We start from the raw sequence: 20,258 nt of genomic DNA, 5'->3' as shown, positions 1-20,258 counted from the left end.
ATATCCGAGCCAAGCGGTGACGACTGCTCGACGAGGCCCATCCGTTCTGATGACTGTCATCTCTGGACTGCTACTACTAGTGTTCCCCATCGTCTTAGAGTTGAGCCACTGTGCGGTGTCGCTCGTGGTAGCGTCGCGTCTCGGCTTGTTCTTCGGATTTTCCCCCTCAAATCGGAGGGTATGGGCCGAACCGCGTAATGGCCTAGGGTGCTCACTCGCTTCCCCGGTTATGGTTAACCCAAAGATGTGTTGGAGATAAGGCGGGTATTGTCTGGGGGGGTGCCTCGCTAGTGAGAATAGTGGCTACACCTGGCGGCGGGGGCAGTAGGCATTAGGGAGGGGCTACCCCGAGAGCCGGGCAGGTCAGAGCACGCAATTCTCCGAGTAAAAGTCCAGATTGCTTCCTTTACATCCCATAAACGAGAATGGGGAGAAGATATAAGCTCCTGGGAATGGGAGGGACTTTCATTTGTGATGAAGATGTGCAGTAAGTAATTTGACATCAGTCTTTCGAGGGTGCGCCGAGAGACTGACATCCAGGTCTCGTCACACATGATGCCAGTGGCTCTTTTCACTTACAAAAGCGACGATGGAATATTCGGCGTCGACAATGAAGCTTTGCGAACATCTTACCTCTTCTTAAAACAATTATAAATGCCACAATCGGCGCTGGCTGATCACAGTGAACGATTTTGCAGTTACGTAACTGCAGAAGCTTCTCGAGCAGCTTAAACTTTCGGCCACTTCAAGCTCCGGTAGCTTTATAAGCACTACGTTACATAATATTACGGTATATAGTAAAGGTAATGTAGCGGCAGCGTGGCTGTGGTGCGCCGAGCGTTGGCGAGGGCCCTACGGTCTATTAAAGTAAGGGGAAGGGTGTCCTTTTCGATCACCCGGCGACCAACTAATTCCCTTTCTTTTCCTACGAAGCAGGAGCGAATATCGGCTTGTTCGTATTTAGAATCTTCTCATATGGTACATAATCTAACACGCTTTCGTCGCACAAATGCACATCGTAGTCCTCCCCGCCTCCCCCAAAACCGCCCAATCCACCATCCGCGCCCTGCTAGCCGACCCCTCCGCGCCGACCGTGACGGGCGTGTACCGCGACCCGCGCAGAGCCCCGGCCGAGTTCCGGTCGCACCCGCGGTTTAAAGCCGTCCAGGGCGACATCGCCGACGCCCCGAGTCTCGACGGCGTTTTCGCACGCGCCGACGCGGTGGCCACCATCACGCCGCCCCTGTACGCGAACGCGGACCCCATCGCGAAGGCGCGCGAACTGGCCGGCAACGTCAAGCATGCCGTACTGGGCGGAGGAGGCTCGTCGTCCGTGAAGCGGCTCGTCTACGTGTCGAGCGTCGGGGCGCAGTTCGAACACGGCACGGGCGAGATCAGAACCAACCACGAAGCCGAGCAGTCCCTCCTCGGCTCCGCCCCCGAGGTCGTCTTCATGCGCTGCGCCTACTTCATGGAGAACTGGGCGGCCGCGCTCGCCACCCTGGACGCCGATCCGCCGTCCTTCTACTCCGTGATCTCTCCTGCCGACTACAAGATCCCCATGGTCTCCGTACGAGATATTGGCCAGATCTGCGCCGCGCAGCTTCTAGCGGCCGGGTCGGCGGCGCCGACGGGCGACGAGAACCCGTTCATCTTCGACCTCCACGGGCCGGAGAGTTACTCGGCGCGGGATGTGCAGCGGGCGTTTGAGGACGCGATGGGGAAGAAGGTTGAGGTGGAGTTGGTCCAGGACGATCAGCTGCACGGGTTCTTCGCAAAGGCGCTCAAGGAGCCGATGGCCAGTCTGTTCGTGGAGATGACGAGGAGTTTCTTGCCCGGTGGTTTTGCTGAGAAGGACATGAATGAGGGCGCCCGAATCCAAAGGGGAAAGGACACTTTGGGTGAGACTGTGAGAAGGATGTTGGGGCACTGAGATTCCATCATCGGTGATAACACCTATAGTAATAAACACATATTTATGTATCCGATTAGCTCACGCAAACGACGGCGTCAACGTCCCAGCCCTCCGCCGCGCAACCCGTTCCTCCATCACCTCCCCCGTAAACATGCCCAACCCACCCACAAACCACCCCCTCGTCCCCGCCGGATCCACAATCTCCTCGACCCCAAACGCATTCGCCGTCCTGACGGGATTCATGAGGCCCTCGTACTCCGCCTCCAGCTTCCTATACAGCCCCGCCTTCCCCTCCAACCCACCCCTCCTCTCCGCCTCCCTCAGCTCGTGGGCGTGCCCGACCTCGATCCCACCTGTCAGAGGAAGGGACCCCAGTCCCCGCTCGGCCACGCCACCCGCGTCCGCGGCTCGCGGCAGTCCAGCATCACCCCGCCCGCGACCCCGTACACGCGCCGCGTGATCACACTAAAGACAGGCGTCGTCGTCGAGTAGTACGCCATCGCCAGGTTGACCCCGTGCCGCATCGTCGCCGTCCGCTCCGCCACCGTGCCGACCGCGTACCCGGGGACGTCGACGAACTGCAGCACCGGCAGGTTCATGACGTCGCACAGCTTGAGGTGCCGCGTCAGCTTGTGCGACCCCGCCGCGTCCAGCGCGCCGCCCGTCGCGCTCTCGCAGTTGTTCGAGATGATGCCCACGGGGTGGCCCGCCAGCCGGGCGAGGCCGACGATGGCGGTCGTGCCCCAGAGAGCCCCGATCTCGAAGAAAGAGCCTTTGTCTACCACCAGGGTGATGATCCGGCGCGGATCGTACATGCGCTCCTTGCGTCGGGGAATGATGGTCTTCAATGCTGCCTCGCGACGGTCCGGGGGGATCATCGCTCTGAACAACAGGCGGTACGGAGAACCCCGAGTTCGGGAGGTAACCGAGAACCGTACGGATCTGCTGGAATGCATGATGCTCGTCAGTCGCAAGATTGTCAATCGTCCCATTGCGGCAGTGCATGTCTGGTCCTCCGAGCTCGCTCAGCGTCAACCCTTCCTCGAACGTCGCGCCTTCGACAACCTTGGGGCCTGCATTGAAGAGACTGCCGACATTGGCCGCCATGACACTGAAATGGCAGACGGTGACACGCGCTGCCCCCAGACCTATTGAGGGCCCCAGTGCAGCGCCCAGGTTCGGGATGCCCAGGTTCAGCTGCTTGACGACATGGTTGAAAGCTGGTAGCGGGGGCACATATGAGAACCCGTTCTTCCTGATGCTCGTGACAGAACCTCCCCCAGACGAGCCGTCCACCAGCTTCACGATCGGGATGCGTAAAGAGAGAGCCAGCTTCTCGATGTAGTCGGTCTTCTCCCACAGTGCTCCATCCGCATGGCCGGCACGGAGACTGTAGTCATCCGCCGTGAAGAGGATCTTGCGCCCGTTCAGCTTCCCGAACCCCTGGACGCTGTTGCTGGGCGTAAAGCCTTCGATGGTCTCCTCCTCGTGGGGCCGCTGCTGCTGCCCATCTGGGTCTGCGGCGGCGCTGCTATCCAGCTTCGTCTTACCCCATCTCACTTCGCCCGTCACGCTGCCGACCTCTTGGAGGCTGCCCTTGTCCAGCAGTGCATCCACCCGCTCCCAGACCCATAGCTTCCCAGCCTCCTTCTGGTGCCGGTAGCCACGGCGCTCTGGGTCGGGAGTGCGGGCAAGTTTACGTAGAGTCTCTAGTTGCCCAAGGCGATCGGAATAGTCTGCCGGAGGACCTGATACGGAGGCCCTCCTCCTCCGCCCTTTCCGTTGTGGTGCCTGTGGCGGTAGTTCGCTTTCTGGCGATTCTTTGCCTCCCAGATGACCGGCGACCTGTTTCAACCGGTCGCTTGCCTGTTGTTTGGTGCTTTCATCAGCCCCCATCTTATGACATGCATGTACTGTCAGATTCGAGATAGCTCGATGGTCCGGATGCGGGCTGGACGATGCCGATTGCAGAGATATAGTGCAGCTTTGTATGCAGAGGTTGCCATAAGGTCCGGAACTCCGAATTGCTTCATTTCGCCAAATGCTTCCAAGACCCCCAACCTCGTGGCGACCTCGGCAAGTCCTCCAAGCGGCAGATCCCCCGCACTTACACGCTGCACCGCAGTGGATGCTCCCCGCTAACCCGCTAACCCCCAGGCTTTTGTAGCCACTAGGACGCGGGACAGGCACCCGCTGTGGGTTGTCCAATTGACGCCGCATTGCTTTTGCCTGTACATTCTCCCCTAGGGATGCTTGTGCAGGGCCGTTGGCCATAGACTGAACAAAGAAGACTTAACCCAAGTCGCACTACTCATCAGCTCTTTTCAGAAGGTACTTTCTGTTAAGTTCCACATATAACAAGTGGTAGCTACGCGATTTGAGATCAGGCTCATCGTACAGCACTGGACCCAGCACCGGTGTCGAAGAGGTGTGGTAAAGGTGAATGTATGTTGGGTCGCAAGCAGTTGCTCAGGGATACTCCTCAGTGCTGCCAAAACAGCCACCAACATGAGTTCACCAGGCTATCCACCTCGACGGAGGATAAAACGACTCCTTGTCGCAAACAGGTATCTCGCCATCTCGCCATAAGGCTATCCATACTTGGGCATCAGCTAAGATTTTCTTCAGAGGTGAGATTGCCACTCGCATAATCCAAGCCGCCAGAGAGCTCTCCCCCAAATCGAGCCCTTCGCCCTCGTGACTCCCAACGACAGGACCCACGCCCGGTCCCTGGACGCCCGGCACGTGCTCGAAGCCCCTTCCCCTAGTTCGTACCTGGACATCGCCTTCCTCGTGGCGCTGGTCCAGAAGCACGGCATCGACGCCGTGCACCCGGGCTATGGCTTCCTCTCGGAATCCGCCGAGTTCAGCCGCCGCATGTGGCACGAAGCCGGGGCCGTCGTCATCGGGCCCGGCTGGCGCATCCTCGAGGAAACGGGCGATAAACTCGCGGCCAAGGCGCTGGCTCAAATGTGTGGCGTCCCGACGCTGCCGGCGAGCGCGCAGCCCACGGGCAGCGTCGAGGATGTCCTGGCGTTCGCGCGACAGGTCGGGTTCCCCATCATGCTGAAAGCCGTCGACGGGGGGCGGCGGCAAGGGCATTCGCCTAGTCCGGACCGAACCGGACCTCGAGAGTGCCACCGCACGCGCCATCGCCGAGAGCCCCTCGCGACAGATCTTTGTTGAGCGAGCCGCTGTTGACGGTTTCCGACACGTCGAGATGCAGATCATCGGGGACGGGACGGGGAGGGTGCGGCACTTGTGGGAGCGCGAGTGTAGCATCCAGCGGCGGTACCAGAAGGTCGTCGAACTGGCACCGAGCACCATCAGAGACCGAGAGTTCGTGGGCCGCATCATCGACGCGGCGGTACGCATGGCGGAGGCTGTCGCGTACCTCTCGCTGGGCACGTTCGAGTTCCTGGCCAATCCAGATAGCCAGGAATTCTTCTTCCTCGAGATCAACCCGCGCATCCAGGTCGAGCATACGGTCACCGAGTGCATCACGCACGTGGATCTGGTCAAAACCCAGCTGGACATAGCGCAGAGTGTCGCTCTGGACGCGCTTCCTGCTCTCGCAGTTCTCACATCTTTGGTTACAGCCGAGCCCCCCGCGGCTATCGTCCGTACAGTTGCGTTTAGCGGCCGAGAATGTCCATAATGACTGGTCGATCAGTATCGGACGAATTCCGAATTTCGCGTTACCAAGCGGTAACGGGGTTCGGGTCGACACCCATCTTGTCCCGGGTGCTCCCATAGTCGTTTCCACCGATTTCGACAGCTTGCTCGCCAAGATCATTGTCACGGGTGTCTCCTGGACCGACGTGGTGGCGAAATGCCGGCGGGCTCTGGAGGATACCCGCATCGACGGGGTCAAGACCAATCTGGATGCCCTCCGTGCGATCGTCGCAAGTCCAGACTTCGCAAACGGGGCTTGCAACACGTCGTGGCTGGAGCGAGAACTGCCGCGGCTCCTGAAAACGGGGAAGAGGATCTCAGAGGATCTAGTTTCGGCCGATTTCAGCAATCGGGATGATACCTCCCTGTCCGCGGCGGCGCCATCAGGGGGTCCAGCTCCAGCGTCCTCCTCCGCAAAGGCGACGCGTGGGCCCTGAAACTGGCCCCCAAAGAGGGGACCACCTCCAAGCAAGCCCCGGCCGAACCGCAAGTCCATCACCTAAAACTCACCTGCGTCCTCCGCAACGAGTTCCCCTCCCTCCTGCGCGCCGAAGTCGAACTCGCTCACTCCAGCGCCACCACACCGCAAACGTTCCTGCTCGAAGCCGCCAGCAGCGCGGCCTCGGCCGGCTCCGTCCTGGCCGAGGGAAAGCACCGCCGCGGCAATGCCGCCGACCCGTCCCATGTCGTCGCGCCGTTCCCGGGCAAGCTGGTCGAGGTCCTGGTGGACGCGGGGGATGTGGTCCGGCCGGGCCACGTCGTCTGCGTCGTGCAGCAGATGAAGATGGAGCTCGAGGTGCGGGCGGCGCGCGCGGGTCGGGTGCGCTGGGTTACGGAGGCGGAGGACGGGGAGGATATTGCGGAAGGGACGCTGATCGCCGAATTGGATGGCATTAGTGATGGCTCAGTTGTTGTTGTTGATGGGGATGAGGCGAGGGCAAAGTTATAAACGCGTTGTCGCAACCAGTGTTGCTCGGATTGAGTACATTGGCATAAACGTACGGTTACAAAAGGATTGGTTAATGGAGTAACCACCAAAAATCCATGTTTATTTCACATCGGATGAATGCATTCCAGTAGGAATTTGTGACAGTTATTCCATCTGGACACGGTCATTTTCAACGAGTAACTGGGTTTGCATTTCAAGTCTACTTTCGTCGCTGGCCGGTACAACTATCCAACCCCTCCAGTCTACAATGTGATCCAATGCCCCCTATCGCATAGACATCATAACCCTATCCCCAGGCTCAATAAGAGACGTGTTGATTACCAACTCCCCTTCGTTCCTCCGACCCCTCCCTAACCGCCTTGTTTAGGCACCTAAATCGGAAGAGGATCGCACCCCTGGCACCCCAAACACTTCCCCTTCGGCACAATCTGCGCAAAGCACCCGATGTAGCAGAGCTTGTTATCGATGCAGTAGGTCGGCACCACCACCTGGTTGTACGGGAGGCGCGGGTCCGTATCGATGACTTGGCGCTTGGCCTTCTCGAAGGCTTCCCGGTTCTCGAGCGAGGGGGCGGGGGTGACGAGGGCTTTGGCACTGCATTCATCGCCAGCGAGGAGGGCGTCAAGTCAGTTATCACAGACCCAAAGTATGGGGAAAGCCTTAAGTAGCCCGTTATTGAACTGGTGAAAGGACCACTTACACGACCAGCTGGGCCAGGAGGCCGGTGAGGAGGAAGGAGATCTGCATTGTAGTGGATTTTGCAAGAGGGCGTTGCTCCGATCAAGATGGTAACAGACTTAGGTGAAAGAAAGACCCTTCAGCGAGGGGCTAGAATACCGAAAGGGAATCTCCCCTGTCCTTATACTCTGGCCCGTCGAAAAAGGTCCTGACTGGTATGTGGGCGGTTGCCAGGGAGGGCAGAATTGATTAGAGTGTCTCGGACGAGGAATTCTAGTAATCATATATAAGATCTAATCAGCCACAATTATTCAGGAATGAGAACAAAAGCAAGATATTGAATCAGGGAGAGATCAGCGCGCTTACTATTTTCTTTATGCATGTTCGTCCCAGAAAGGAACCAGAAGAGAAGTACCATCACTTGCCGTGCAGTCTCACCATCATCACGACACCCTGATCAAGCACATATTCTGTAAACCCTCCGCGCACTCTGTCGCGGCCATTAATTAACACACAAACCAAGACCATTTCTATTACCGCCAATGATGTTACTGCTCCTAATAAGAATAATAATGCCCGTATAGATATTCGTCGAGTCCGCAATGCGATGCGATGCGATCCATCTACAGACCCCCCGGCAGTCTCGATATACCAAGTAATTGCCCTTTCCCGTGTCCTGATGGATTGTTCCCTCCCATCCCTTGATAAAAACAAAGTGACCGACCAAAGCTCCACGCGAAGACACTGAAAATCCATGGAAGAGGAGAAGCGCTATGGTGGCCCAACACTGAAATGTGCCGATCCATATGCGTCCGTTCAGAATGGACACATACACGGGGTAGCCATGACGATGATCGATCGAAACATCGGTGAATGGTCGTCATCATGCGCAATAATCGCTGCCTCGTTAACCCAAAGCCGTTTCCTGCGCCCTTATGCCAGGCCGCCCAGTCCAAATGCCCAATTTCCCGATAGAAAAAAAATACAACCAAAAGTTTATTGGAGATGCCGGTCCACGCAGTAGCGCCTCATCACATGACAACGCAGTCCTTGTGTCGATCATCAGCGCTTTGCGCAGCTACCGGCGGTGGTCTGGCGCGGCCCATATTGTTACCAGCGAGGCTGCCTCTGGATGGGCCTGCCAGATTGGGCCGACGTCCCCTCGTCGAACTGCCCGGGCTGCTCTCCGGGTGGCTTGGGGTGGCCTGCCGGCGGCACATATGGGGTAGACTTGGAGGCTTGTTCGTAGCTCGGCGGCGCATCATCGTCCTCTCCATCTGTAGGACGATGAGTTCGGTTGTTGGCCGGCGGGACGAGCGGCCTGACTGGTTGCTGCTGCGCCGGTCTACCACCCCGAGCTGGACTGTTCAGGCTGTTACTGCTCGCCCGAACCGGAATGTTCAGCTGGCTAGTAGATCCACCACGGGAGGAAGAGACGCTATTCCCGCCTCTGCCCCGAGGCCCTGTACGAGCCGTCGAGCCGCGGCCTTGCTGCTCAATAAACTGCTCGGATAGCTGTCTCTCACGCTGCCGGGCTGCTTGCTCATTCCGATGCCGTTCATCTTCTTCCTCTTGCAACTGCAGCGCTAACGCCAGATCCCGATCTTCTTGCTCAAGAGTTGGAGAAACCGGCGCGTTGTCCGCGTCGCTTGTACTACGGCGACCTCTGCCGCCGCTAGTGGAAGCCCCTGCCGACGACTCCTGGTGTGACTGTTGGTGCTGCGGGCCGCCCACGAGCCGAAAGTCCCCGGAGAAGAACTCGGCCCGCTCGCCGTTGACATCGACAAGTGATTCCCAGACCACTTCGTCGTGCGAATGGTACCCAGCGTCTGTCACAAGCACCAGAAGCTGTAATGTCTGCGGGTGCCTGTACAGCGTGGAAAAGTGATCATTGCGGAACAGAATCGAAAATGTACCGGGCCGTACTGATTTTGTTATCACCTCCAAACCCCACGGAGTCAGCTGAGTTGCCGAAGTGGCCAGGAATGATTTGATGATCATGATATCCTGGTACATCTCTTGTTCTTGTTCCGTAAGTCCAACGCTGGAGGGCGCGCTGAGTTTATCCTCGAGTTCTTCTTCACGGAATAGTAGGCTTTGCACATCATCGTATGACGATGCCTGGCGATCAAAGGCATCGTATACGGGGTCATCCTTTGGAGGAAGCCAGCCATGTATGAGTGGGATAGAAAATGTGGCGTACAATTTCATGTCGCGAGTATCCTCAAACGTCCCTGGGATGAGATCACCTCGTTCCGACGGATGCACATGGGTAAGGGACGTCCGTTTGTGAGATGTTATCAGCTCGGGGGTAGGGATGTAGCGCGGGTTGACATTCATCCCCCGTTTGTAAGCCTTTCAGGAAGGCATACAGCTCACTCACGTCAGGCAACGCGATATCTGAATTGGTCCTCCTGGGAGACATCAGTTCATCGAACACCGCCTCCAGTAACAGATTCAAGCTGATTTGCTCTCGTGATCTCAGTGTCTCCACCAAAACGGTGTTGGTCAAATCGGCCGGAGTTGTCAAGGTCAACGCGTTCACGAGAGCGACCAATGGACACGGGCCGTTGGCGTTCTGAACGAGAATCGGGGATTTCCTCGGGTTTTGGGCAGCGGATACATCATGCCAGTTAATGTTTTTTATCTGATATGTTTCGTTCTTATTGGAAGCACTGGGGGACTGAGGCCTTGGTGGTTGAGCGGGTGGGACCTCCTGGGAAGTGCGTGGCGGCAAGGCGGGTCGAGGTTCCTCGGCGGCCTCGGCTGTAGGTGTTGGTGGCTTCTGTATTCGCTCTTCTGGTTTTGCTTGTTTTTTCTCTGGCTCTGGATCGTCAAAATTCTCCCAGGTACTCTGTCTAGAGAGACTCGCTGGCTGTGGGTCATGATCTATCAAATTCCAATCGTCGCCGGATCTTGGTTGGCTTTGTCCTGCATGGGCTGCGGGGCCCTTGCCTTTGTCCAGCTGAGCGAGGTCATCCCAAGCATGGGCATCTTGCGAGAACTCTTGCTCTTCTGGCGACTTAAGCGGCATGTGCCCGAGCGCGGGCTTTGCGACTATATCATCGTCCCAGGCCGAGGAGGACTCGCCTTCTGAAGGTAAAGACACAATAGCCGGAGAGTGCGCTCGGGGACTCGCAGACGGCTGTCTTGAACCATGCCCTGAGCCCCACACGTTGTTGCCGGTGTCTTGGTCGGGTATTGAATTGACGGGGGGCGGTGCGAGCGACGCTTTTGAGTCTTCGGCGGTTGGTTTCCAAGGATTCGTGCTTTGTTCGGAGTCGTTGAGTTGCAACTGGGAGAAAGCATTGATCGGAGGGACGGGCGGCGCATCGACGGGTATCAAGTTGGCTGCGCTCTGGCCGGTGTTGGTAGAAGAAAGAGGTTTCCTCTTGAAGGGATTTGTCTCTTGGCGGCCGCCTGGTCGCAAAACTGTAGGTACATGTTCCAATCCGCCTTTTGCCCCGGTATGTGATGACGGGACACTGCTTTGTCCATCGTCCTCGTCCCATGGGTTACCGGCATCGTGCCCGAACGGGTTCTGGGTTGCATGGCCAGGCCGTAAAGTGTCGGGAATCGTACGAGGAGCCGACTGGGCACCAGCAGAAGTCGTGTCTTGGGGTTGTCTTGCGTCGCCCCAAACGTTCTCTCCGTCGGTGTCGGAATCGGTCGCGGACCAAAGCTCCTGCCTCACCCCTTGCATATTGAAGGAGGGAGTGGGCTTGTCGTTGTTTGGGGCATTTCCTGCAGCTTCGTTTCGTGTGACCATAATGACGATTCAGAGACCGCCAGGCCTTGTCGTTTAAAAGGGCAGCGGAAACGTCGGGACCTGATCCAAATGGCTGTATTCAATCACTACAGTAAGGTCAAATGCGCGATCTTGGTAGCATGCAGTCGCACTCCTGGTGGGAAGGACGTTTGGCTTGTTTGTTGCCCGTATTCATGTGCGCAGGTCGAACCAGGAACCACGGGGCAGGAGTGAAGTGAGAGAGACCCGGTTGAGGGGGCGGGCTGTGGGATGTCGCTGGATCTGTGCAACCCTGCTGGTGATGCCCTCAATTAGGGTCAAAAGATACGATACGGCGTAGCCGAATAGACGGGGAATAAGCTTAGGCGTACAAATGCCCAGTTTACATGGTCAGTCTTCTCGCAATCCAGGTCGCCTCGCCTCAGGGCCGTTGCTCAGGCTTCCAAGGTCGGTCAGCCCTGCGACATGTGAGGGAGGGCGTAGGTTGGCAGATCGCAGATGATTCGCGGGGTGTGCGTTCCTTCGGGTTCAAGCTTGCGTCATCGGCTCCCAGAAAAGGCCGGAAGCTCAAGCTTTCTCGAAAATGTGTATAACTAATGCGGAGGTAAGAATCCGGGCGAGTGTCACGATCCGTCGGATTTCATAGAAGAGGGGAAGTGTGAAGGTGGTTTATCCGCCGGAAGGTATGCGCGAGAGAATTAGTAGGTATGTAAGTCAGTTACATGTAGGCGCTGCTGCTGAAGCTCGCAGCTCCCGTCTCCAGTCTACTGTCCAGTCAGGCCCGCACTGAGTGGTTGGGAGGCTTGGGAGGTACAGCGCGCGCTGTGATGGCCTAGAGTGGCCCCAGTCTGCCAGTCACTCAAGCGCCAGGTACGACGTGTGGCGGTGCTCGTGGTACTAGCTGCATCCGGGGCGAACCTAGCAACGAATCGTTTCAATATTCCGATCCTCCCAATGCTTCTGCATGGCGGTCTACTTCGGCTAATCACTGCTCACTACCACGCTCGTTGGCACTGATCCGACTTCAATTTTGTCAAAATGCTGTAAATATGAGATCTTCATTGCAAATGCAGTTGTGTGCTCGCTATCTAATGTAACTCCAGAGTAGACACGATAGTTAGTGACCGAATATGAACATGGTGAGCGTCGGTGGGAGCTTCCCAAGATCCTCTTGCCACAGGTACAAAGCTTAACTGGGCTGCCATTGCTGGTACGCGTTTGACCACGTATGGCTCTTCCCTACGACAACTAGGCAGCAGCATACCTAGATACATGTAGGTTATCTGGTGTGAGCATGCAAGTGAGCAGCAAGCTGGGCAGGGTGCAGACATACGGCTCGGCCGGCACGGGGTCCTAGAACCCCGGCCAGTTGCCTCTGTCTGTCTGTGTGGCTTGCGCACCCTCAGCCACGAATTTGTGCGTCAAGGTTGCCTCCGGACATGACGTAGAACTCCATCAGCTGTCTTGGAATGGCAGCTTGACCTGCGTCACAACGGAGCTGTCTGTCCATTGGCGGGAAGGGACCCTTTTGAATATCCTGCTTACATGTACCTGTTATATAGAATATCACTAAATGGTTACTGATATGTTTGCAAACTGATTACTTAAGTCGCGATAGCGAACACGATGCCCCCAGACACCACAAAAGTTAGGCGATGTTCAATGTTCGTCTCAACCATCCAAAACTTAGCGCCCGTCGCCGGCAAGCTTGGGCCTTTGACCTGCATGTGTTTTTTCCCCGATTTGAGCAAAAGCAAGCAAGGGAGCATCAGAAACGGAGCCCGTCTGGGCCGCCCATGGTTTTAGTCGCTGGGTCGCCGCCAACAACCTGATGAACCTTTCGTCGAACGCCAAATCGCATGTCACAGTGCCATACATAGATGAAGAGCACGGGCGTCATTGACGGCTAATAAACTTGGTTTGTCGCTATTTTTTGGGAGTATTTGACGTCTTACATCTTCGCCAAATTTCTTGATAAAGCTGCCTGGCGGGGAGGAGTTGTGTCTGTGTGCTTTTTCCCCTTTTGTTTTCGGTAATAGTGGTCAATTGCTGCCTGCACGTAAACCCATACCCCGCGTAATCTATCTCCTACTACGGGAGTCCCGGGGCCCTCAGATTCCGCACGCATTTCTTCTTTACTGGTGAACTCCCCCGACGTGACCCCATATTTCCTATCGCATTCCACCCACGCCCTTTCGGCATCGTCCAGGAATGGCAATCATCGAGAACTGGCTCCCCGCGAGCCGCGAGAACTATGAGTTCATCCTGAGCATCTGGAAGTGGTTCCCCCGTGGTACGTAGCCAGCAGTCGTAACAAATGAAAACTTGCATCTACCCCTCTACATTATCCCTTCCGAACTCTCATTCTAGCTATGTGTTCGCCATGGAACTGACAGCCATTAAAAGGCCTACTCCACCCAGTGGATGATCTCCTGGTACGGCATGGGCAAGACCTCGGTCCAGAGCCCCCTGAACATCCCGGGCCGCATCGCCTGGCTGACCATGGAGGTCCCCGGCTTCGTGACGCTGCTCTACATCATGAACACGCTGCCAGCCCAGCACGGCATCGAGGACCTGCCCTGGCAGAACAAGACCCTCGCGGGCCTCTTCTGCCTGCACTACGTCTACCGCGCGGTCCTCTTCCCCGTCCTGCAGCCGTCCATGTCACCCATACACGCCGTCGTCTGGTCCATGGCCCTCGTCTTCCAGTTCTTCAACGCGACCTGCCTCGGCAGCTGGCTGGCCGCCTATGGCCCCACGACGGAGGCCGAGTGGAACTCGGCCGCCCAGCTCGGCAACGGCGGCTCCTCCGTCCTGCAGTTCGCCACCGGCCTCGTCGTCTTCTACGTCGGCCTCACCTCCAACTACTTCTGCGACGAGGAGCTGCGCGAGATCCGCCGCGCCGAGCAGCGCCGCCAGGAGCGCCTCGCCCACGAGCAGGGCCGGCCCGTCGGCTCCATCGAGAAGCACTACTCCGTCCCCAACAACGGCCTGTTCCGCTACATGCTGTACCCGCACTACTTCTCCGAGTGGATCGAGTGGCTCGGCTTCTGGATCGCGGCCGGGGTCGGCTGCGCGCCCGCCCGCTGTTTTCTGGTCAACGAGATCTTCGCCATGCTGCCGCGCGCCGTCTCGGGCAAGAAGTGGTACATTGAGAAGTTTGGCGAGGACAAGATCAAGGGGAAGTACGCCATCATTCCCGGTGTTTGGTAAAGTCCCAAAGTGTGGAAGGCATTAAAAGTTCAGGGGGAGGAGCAGGGGGCTTTGCCTGCATGTACCAATTATCTCAGCGGGCTGCACCGCACTGCGGTTTGTTATCGGTGCTCGGGTGTGTGGTCGCTAGCAAGGTAAAGGTGAGCGAGCAATGGGTACTCGGTCGCCCTGGGACTGTTGTGACTGAAGAGCGACGGTAATCGCTCCATGAGCTGTTGGGTTTTCAATGTGCTTTATTCACGAATCGATGGTTATACGTATGTACTTACGATATGTATTTAATACTCATGCTATGCTTTACCCCCGATGTTCCTTTACAATTCACTTGTGCTACTACTGTAAGTTTGCGATGTCCCAGCTGTAGTCAGCCACGTTGCAATCACTTCGCTTACATAGCATACCCCTAAATGCCAAGTATATTGTAAAGAAAATCTAATCCTCAAGTATTACAAAATCCCCATCGTGCCACAGATACGAAATGGCCTCCCAAGCTACCCGACCTCACCTCGGCGATCTCTATGTGTAATGTAAGCATCGATTCACCCAATAAGTCATCACAATCCCTAAAAATTCCCAGCCGGTGCCGTCGCCGCCCTATTGCCACCAGCCCGACTCCCGCTCCTCCGCACACTCCTCCGGGCACTCCCCCTCTTCTGCGCCGTAGGCGCCCTAGACCTCGACCCGGACCTCGACCGCGCCAGCCGACTCCCCCTCCTGCTGCTCCTCCTATTCCCAGACTGCGAGCCCCCAACCCAAACGGCCCCGACCACCCGGGCCCCGACAGCCACCCGTTCAGCCCCGGATCGGCCACACTGCCCAAAGCACCACCAGCACTCCCGCCGTTGGCGTACGACGACCACACGTCGCTATCGTACCCATCGCTCGAGTCGTCGTCGGAGTGGTAGTGCACGTCGCAGTAGTTATGATACGCATCGATCGGCGCCCGCAGACACCCCCGCTCCCGACAGCAGTGCTGATCACAATACCCATTATCCTGAGTCGCGCGCGCCGCGCAGCCCGTCTCGCGACAAACATGCGTCGCGCAGAGCCCGCCGGGGCTAACCGCCTGCGCCGCGCAGCCCGGGTCGCGGCACCGGTGCGTCGCGCACCAGGGGTCGTAGATGTTGAGGTTGGTGACCACGGTGCCGGCGCCGGCGCCGGCGTTGGCGGTGGCATTCAGCTGCCGGAGGACCGACGGCGAGAGCGACGCCGACTGGGCCCGCCGGCTGTCGCAGGCCGCGTCGCTGCACTTGTGCTGCGCGCAGAACATCGAGGTCATGGTCCGCGCGCCGCTGCACTGCTCCGGGGCGCTGCAGGCGTGCGCGTCGCAGTGGTGCTTGTTGCCGTTGCTCGACTTTCGCGGCTTGTTGCATCCGATATAATCGCAGATTCCATAGTAATCTGAAATGTTTGATTCAGGTTAGTGAACTTAGTCCCACCCAGATATAAATAGACTGGGAATCTGGTCGTTTCGATACCAGTCACGTAGGCGTAGGGGGTTGGGGGAAGGGAGAACGAAGAGACCCAAGGAACCAACTTACGGTCTTCGCAGAACTGGCGCCGCACCCCCTTATCAATGAAGATCTTGTTGGCGCATCCCGTGGTCTCACAGCGTACGTGATCGGTACAGAAATGACCCTTATTCGGATCCCCCTGGTTCTTGCAATTCTCAAAATAGTCCCGACAGATATGCCGGGTGCACCACTCGCTACCCGCGACCCGCTCCTCCAGACACGGTCCCGTCGCATCCTTACACTCGTGGTCCTCGCAGTACCGACCCGCCGCATTCTGCAGCCCCTTCGGGCACCCCGCGCGCCGACAGCGGTGCGTCCCGCAGACCTTGACGCCCACCGCGCGCGGCTCGTCGCAGTTGCTCCCGAACTCGCAGTAGTGGTTGCTGCAGTGCTTGCGGTACTCGGCGTTGCTGACGCGGTGCACCATGCTGTCGCAGTCCGGGTTGCGACAGGGGCGGTGGACCGGGCAGTAACTGTGCTGGCCCTTGGTGTCGCCTACCTCGGCGCGCCGTGCACGTTGGCCATGCAGTGGTCGTCCTTGCAGGTGTGCGCGGCGCAGTAGACGCTCTGCCGCGTGCCGGTGGCCCCGATGCGCGCCTCGGGGCAGTCGGCCTGCTGGCAGTTGTGGTCTTTGCAGTACGTGAAGGTTTTGCGGCCCTGCGGAGGCAGGATCTCGTTGTTGCAACCCAACCAGCTACAGCCATCTATGACTCAACTTCAGCTTCTAGTTTCACTCGATATATGAGCGAGGGCAATGCGGGTATACTTACGAAGATCGCAGAATTTGGCATCTCTGTTCAGGGGGTTGCTCCGTTCCGACGGGCATTGGCTTCCATATGGCGCGGCCTGGCAAGTGAGGTCTATTATAGTTGAGTCTGCGGTTCTAAAACAGGTGTATCAGAGTGAGTGCTTACGATATCTGCAATATGGCTTGTTGCTCTTCTTCGAATTGCGGCACGAAGTGCCGTTGGCCTCCCGCCACGGACAAGCATGCGAGGGGCAATATGGCGATACATCCAGATTGGCTGTAGAGCCTCGTATGTAACTCCACTCAGATCGCTCTTTGCACTTCTTCTTGGCACATCGTTTCCTCTTGTGTGTATGCTGGTGATGCCCATGGCTATGACCGCTGAGGAGTTTGTCGAACCGGTTGCGGAAAGTGAGCCTGGGAAGAAACATATTCGTGTCTGAGTTCCCACTCAATGGAAATAGCCTGTAGGTATTGTTCGATGTCTCTAAATTTTGGTTTAGTTTTGGAGAGAGCTTGGATTGGAAACTCGTGAGTATCTGGCAGTGTAGTAAGTAGTTGGTGGTGGAACAACTGTCGACGTGTGGAATAACTGGCGTCCCGTGGAGTAGCTTGTATTGTGAGAACTAGTTGGCCATGGAATAAATGTTGACGCGGAATTTAACGTCTATAAGCGGATAATAAGTCCCAGTATCTCTTTTGGTGATGCGAGAGGGAGTAGTAGGAGCAGCCAGTCGTTGATGCATATGATGACTCAAGATTACTACGAAGGCAGGCGTATAATGGCCAGACCACCCACTTGACGTAGCATGGAGTAGCAGAATGGGAGGTGGAATAACATCATGTCGCAAATCCAAATCATCCAGTCTGAACGTACGCGAAAGGAATCATCAAGTATTATGAGGCAGTATGCTGGCAAACATAACCATGTCTGGCAAATGGGTGAGGCGGAATCAACACCATGGGCCTCCCACTCGCCCACTGGCTGCAAACTGCGTGAGCCATCAACGGAAAAGTAATAAACAAAAGGAAGTGAGGCTTCCATTGACTCATGATCGGATTCATATTACATATGCCAAAGATGCTTGCTTGTCCTAGTTTCTAGCAGCCTGTTTGGTCACTTGATCCCAAGGAGGTTGATATTGGTGAATCGTCATGTGGGGCGGCGTCGCTACACGAATCTGACGATGTTGTTTGTTGTCTCAATTGCCATTAGACGAACGGACGATTGCTCCTTTCAAGCTTGATAGCAATACCCGTCAAAACATTCTTCGGGCTCATGCATAAGCGATGTTACAGCAGGGCGAATCTGTCCTAGATGACTAATATGTTCGCTCTGGAACCCGGACGGGATAAGCCGTACGCGCATACATCATACATGGAATATGCCATCAAACAAGAATGTGAGATCGGCTGGAGCAGCCTTCTGAAGTGATTTAACAGTTGTTATTGCTCATTCAAAGGCTAGGTATTGCACACAGGACACAAGGTCCTTGGTATCTCGTTTCTCGTGACTCTCATCCCCTTACTAATATCCCCCCAGACTTTCATCTTCCCAGTCTGATAGTAGTTAGTCACTGAGCCATTTCCCTGCTCATTCGTCCGTGGTATATCTCGTCCCATATGCATATTCCTCCTATTTCGTCCCCGGGGCTTAGAACAGAGGTCCAGCCAAGCGCATGGAGACCGTCTTGTTTTGCGTGTAGTTCGCCAGGGCTGCCTCGCCGAGTTCTCGGCCAATTCCGCTCTCTTTGAACCCTCCAAACGGCAACTATGTCACGTGATTAGCACCCATGCGCGTATACAGTCGCTGTGGACGTTGTAGAGACAAGGAAACGGTGTAGGTGAAGTTAGGGGGTCACGATAGGGGGTTTGGTGTTGAGGTGAGGTATGTGGCCCATGCGCGGCCGCACCTCACCCAACACCAATAAGCTTAAATAGAGTGGGGCGCGGGAAGGGATGCATCCAATCAAAACTTACCTGGTGGCTGAGCATGTTGTACTGGTTGACCCAGACGGTGCCGGCGCGGAGGTTGTTGCTCACGCGGATGGCGGTGTTGAGATCGCGGGTGTGCACGGCGGCAGCGAGACCGTATGTGCTGTCGTTGCCGGCGGCGACGACCTCGTCCTCGGTCTTGAACTTGGTGATGGTGCAGACGGGTCCGAAGATCTCCTCCTGCATGATCTTCATGTCGGGAGTGACGTCACTGAAGATGGTAGGCTTGATGAAGTAGCCCTTGTCGCCGTGGCGCTCGCCACCAGTCTCGCACGTGGCACCGGCCTTCTTGCCCTCCTCGATGTAGTGCATGATGCGGTCGTATTGAAGCTGGCTGATTTGCGGGCCCTGGAAGGTGCTGTTGTCGAAGGGGTCACCGACGGTGTTCTGCTCAGCTCGCTTCTTGAAAGCGGCGATGAACTTGTCGTAGATGCCCTCCTGCACGTAGATACGAGAACCAGCGCAGCAGCACTGTCCGTGGTTGAAGTAGATACCGAAGTTGACCCAAGAGATGGTCTGCTCGATGTCGGCGTCGTCGAAGACAATGTTGGGCGACTTGCCGCCAAGTTCCAGGGTGACCTTCTTCAGGTTGGAAGCGGCAGCGGCCTTCATGATAGTACGGCCAATAAGCGTGGAACCAGTGAAGGCGATCTTGTCGACGTCCATGTGCGAGGACAGGGCAGCACCGGCGACCTTGCCGAAGCCGGAGATGACGTTGAGGACACCGGCAGGGAAGCCAGCCTCCTTGACGAAGTTGGCGAACACGAGAGCCGACAGGGGCGTCTGCTCGGCCGTCTTCATGACGATTGTGTTACCCGTGCACAGGGCAGGGCCGATCTTCCATGCGAACATGAGCAGAGGGAAGTTCCAGGGGATGATCTGGGCGCAAACACCAATGGGCTCGGAGCGGGTGTAGGCGAAGGTGTCGGGGTTGGTATCGATGGTCTTGCCCTCGATCTTGTCGGCATAGCCGGCGTAGTAGCGGAGGCAGCCGACGACGGCACCGACGTCGCCCTTGGCCATGGTGATGGACTTTCCATTGTCCAGCGACTCGACGGCGGCCAGGAGATCTGTGTTCTTCTCGGCAATGTCGGCCAGCTTGTACAGGAGACGGCCTCGCTCTTGAGGGGTGACTTTGCGCCACTCGCCCTCGAAGGACTTGCGGGCTGCGGCTACAGCGATGTCGACATCCTTCTCTGTGGCCTCGCTGACGGAGCAGATGACTTCCTCAGTAGAGGGGTTGATAACCTCAAAGGTCTTCTTGTCGACACCCTCGACCCACTCGTTGTTGATGAACCTAAAGATATTGGTCAGTATCACGAAGCTTGTACTACCCCAGTGGCGTGCGGGGTTGTGGCGTTTTGAACTTACAGGCCAGTAGGCTGCTCGTAGGGGCCAGTGACGGGCGTCTTGAGCGTGGTTGTCAGAGGCATGATGAAGGATTGTGATGTGATGTGATGGTGATGTGTCGTTACGGAAGAGCGTAGTTCGTTTGATTCTGGATCGTCAAACAAACAGCTGGTCAATGGATTGGAAGGAAGTGAATGGTATGAGGAGATAGATGTCAGAAAGTTGTTGCGAGGGCCTGAGGGTTTATGTATTGTATGAGCGGGGTAACTTGGGAGACTTCTACTAATACCAGACCGGCGCTGCTACGGGCAGCAGAACAGGTACAACCATTACGCACACAGTCTGGACGCTGGTGGGTTTCGGGGAAGAGGGTGCCAGGAGCTGCAACAGCTACGCAAGGACGCCACTAACAAATCTGCTACACCACACTCACTCACTCTCACACGCACACGCAGACAGCCACCCCGTACGCT

The 20,258-nt window shown here is 56.9% G+C and overlaps 8 protein-coding genes across 8 annotated transcripts; 3 read left to right on the top strand and 5 right to left on the bottom strand.

Moving 5' to 3' along the window:
* Window positions 1-1,009: 1,009 nt before the first annotated feature.
* On the top strand, window positions 1,010-1,933 carry PG997_000378 (uncharacterized protein; the record flags this gene model as incomplete). The annotated part of the gene is made up of 1 exon (XM_066804693.1): window positions 1,010-1,933. The coding sequence occupies one exon, from the start codon at window positions 1,010-1,012 to the stop codon at window positions 1,931-1,933; it is 924 nt and encodes a 307-aa protein (XP_066674466.1).
* Window positions 1,934-1,993: 60 nt separating this feature from the next.
* Window positions 1,994-3,811, bottom strand: PG997_000377 (uncharacterized protein; the record flags this gene model as incomplete). The annotated part of the gene is made up of 3 exons (XM_066804692.1): window positions 1,994-2,257; window positions 2,311-2,797; window positions 2,823-3,811. 3 exons carry the CDS (start codon window positions 3,809-3,811, stop codon window positions 1,994-1,996), a joined length of 1,740 nt encoding a protein of 579 aa, XP_066674465.1.
* Window positions 3,812-4,423: 612 nt separating this feature from the next.
* Window positions 4,424-6,539, top strand: PG997_000376 (uncharacterized protein; the record flags this gene model as incomplete). The annotated part of the gene is given in 5 exon segments (XM_066804691.1): window positions 4,424-4,482; window positions 4,582-4,963; window positions 4,989-5,534; window positions 5,545-5,957; window positions 5,978-6,539. The coding sequence occupies 5 exon segments, from the start codon at window positions 4,424-4,426 to the stop codon at window positions 6,537-6,539; spliced, it is 1,962 nt and encodes a 653-aa protein (XP_066674464.1).
* Window positions 6,540-8,327: 1,788 nt separating this feature from the next.
* PG997_000375 (uncharacterized protein) lies at window positions 8,328-10,920 on the bottom strand (the record flags this gene model as incomplete). Its single annotated transcript, XM_066804690.1, has 2 exons — window positions 8,328-9,371; window positions 9,601-10,920. The coding sequence occupies 2 exons, from the start codon at window positions 10,918-10,920 to the stop codon at window positions 8,328-8,330; spliced, it is 2,364 nt and encodes a 787-aa protein (XP_066674463.1).
* A 2,256-nt stretch (window positions 10,921-13,176) lies between these two features.
* On the top strand, window positions 13,177-14,178 carry PG997_000374 (uncharacterized protein; the record flags this gene model as incomplete). Its single annotated transcript, XM_066804689.1, has 3 exons — window positions 13,177-13,223; window positions 13,246-13,258; window positions 13,387-14,178. 3 exons carry the CDS (start codon window positions 13,177-13,179, stop codon window positions 14,176-14,178), a joined length of 852 nt encoding a protein of 283 aa, XP_066674462.1.
* A 594-nt stretch (window positions 14,179-14,772) lies between these two features.
* Window positions 14,773-16,119, bottom strand: PG997_000373 (uncharacterized protein; the record flags this gene model as incomplete). Its single annotated transcript, XM_066804688.1, has 3 exons — window positions 14,773-14,847; window positions 14,990-15,579; window positions 15,720-16,119. 3 exons carry the CDS (start codon window positions 16,117-16,119, stop codon window positions 14,773-14,775), a joined length of 1,065 nt encoding a protein of 354 aa, XP_066674461.1.
* A 68-nt stretch (window positions 16,120-16,187) lies between these two features.
* PG997_000372 (uncharacterized protein) lies at window positions 16,188-16,483 on the bottom strand (the record flags this gene model as incomplete). The annotated part of the gene is made up of 2 exons (XM_066804687.1): window positions 16,188-16,349; window positions 16,463-16,483. The coding sequence occupies 2 exons, from the start codon at window positions 16,481-16,483 to the stop codon at window positions 16,188-16,190; spliced, it is 183 nt and encodes a 60-aa protein (XP_066674460.1).
* Window positions 16,484-18,094: 1,611 nt separating this feature from the next.
* PG997_000371 (uncharacterized protein) lies at window positions 18,095-19,868 on the bottom strand (the record flags this gene model as incomplete). Its single annotated transcript, XM_066804686.1, has 3 exons — window positions 18,095-18,211; window positions 18,421-19,732; window positions 19,807-19,868. The coding sequence occupies 3 exons, from the start codon at window positions 19,866-19,868 to the stop codon at window positions 18,095-18,097; spliced, it is 1,491 nt and encodes a 496-aa protein (XP_066674459.1).
* Between the last annotated feature and the right edge of the window lie 390 nt (window positions 19,869-20,258).

The sequence above is a fragment of the Apiospora hydei genome (genome assembly GCF_038363865.1).
Source record: "Apiospora hydei strain CBS 114990 chromosome Unknown utg000002l_segment0_segment0, whole genome shotgun sequence".
In the NCBI taxonomy this organism is placed as follows: domain Eukaryota; kingdom Fungi; phylum Ascomycota; class Sordariomycetes; order Amphisphaeriales; family Apiosporaceae; genus Apiospora; species Apiospora hydei.
This window is presented reverse-complemented; position numbering and strand designations above follow the sequence as displayed.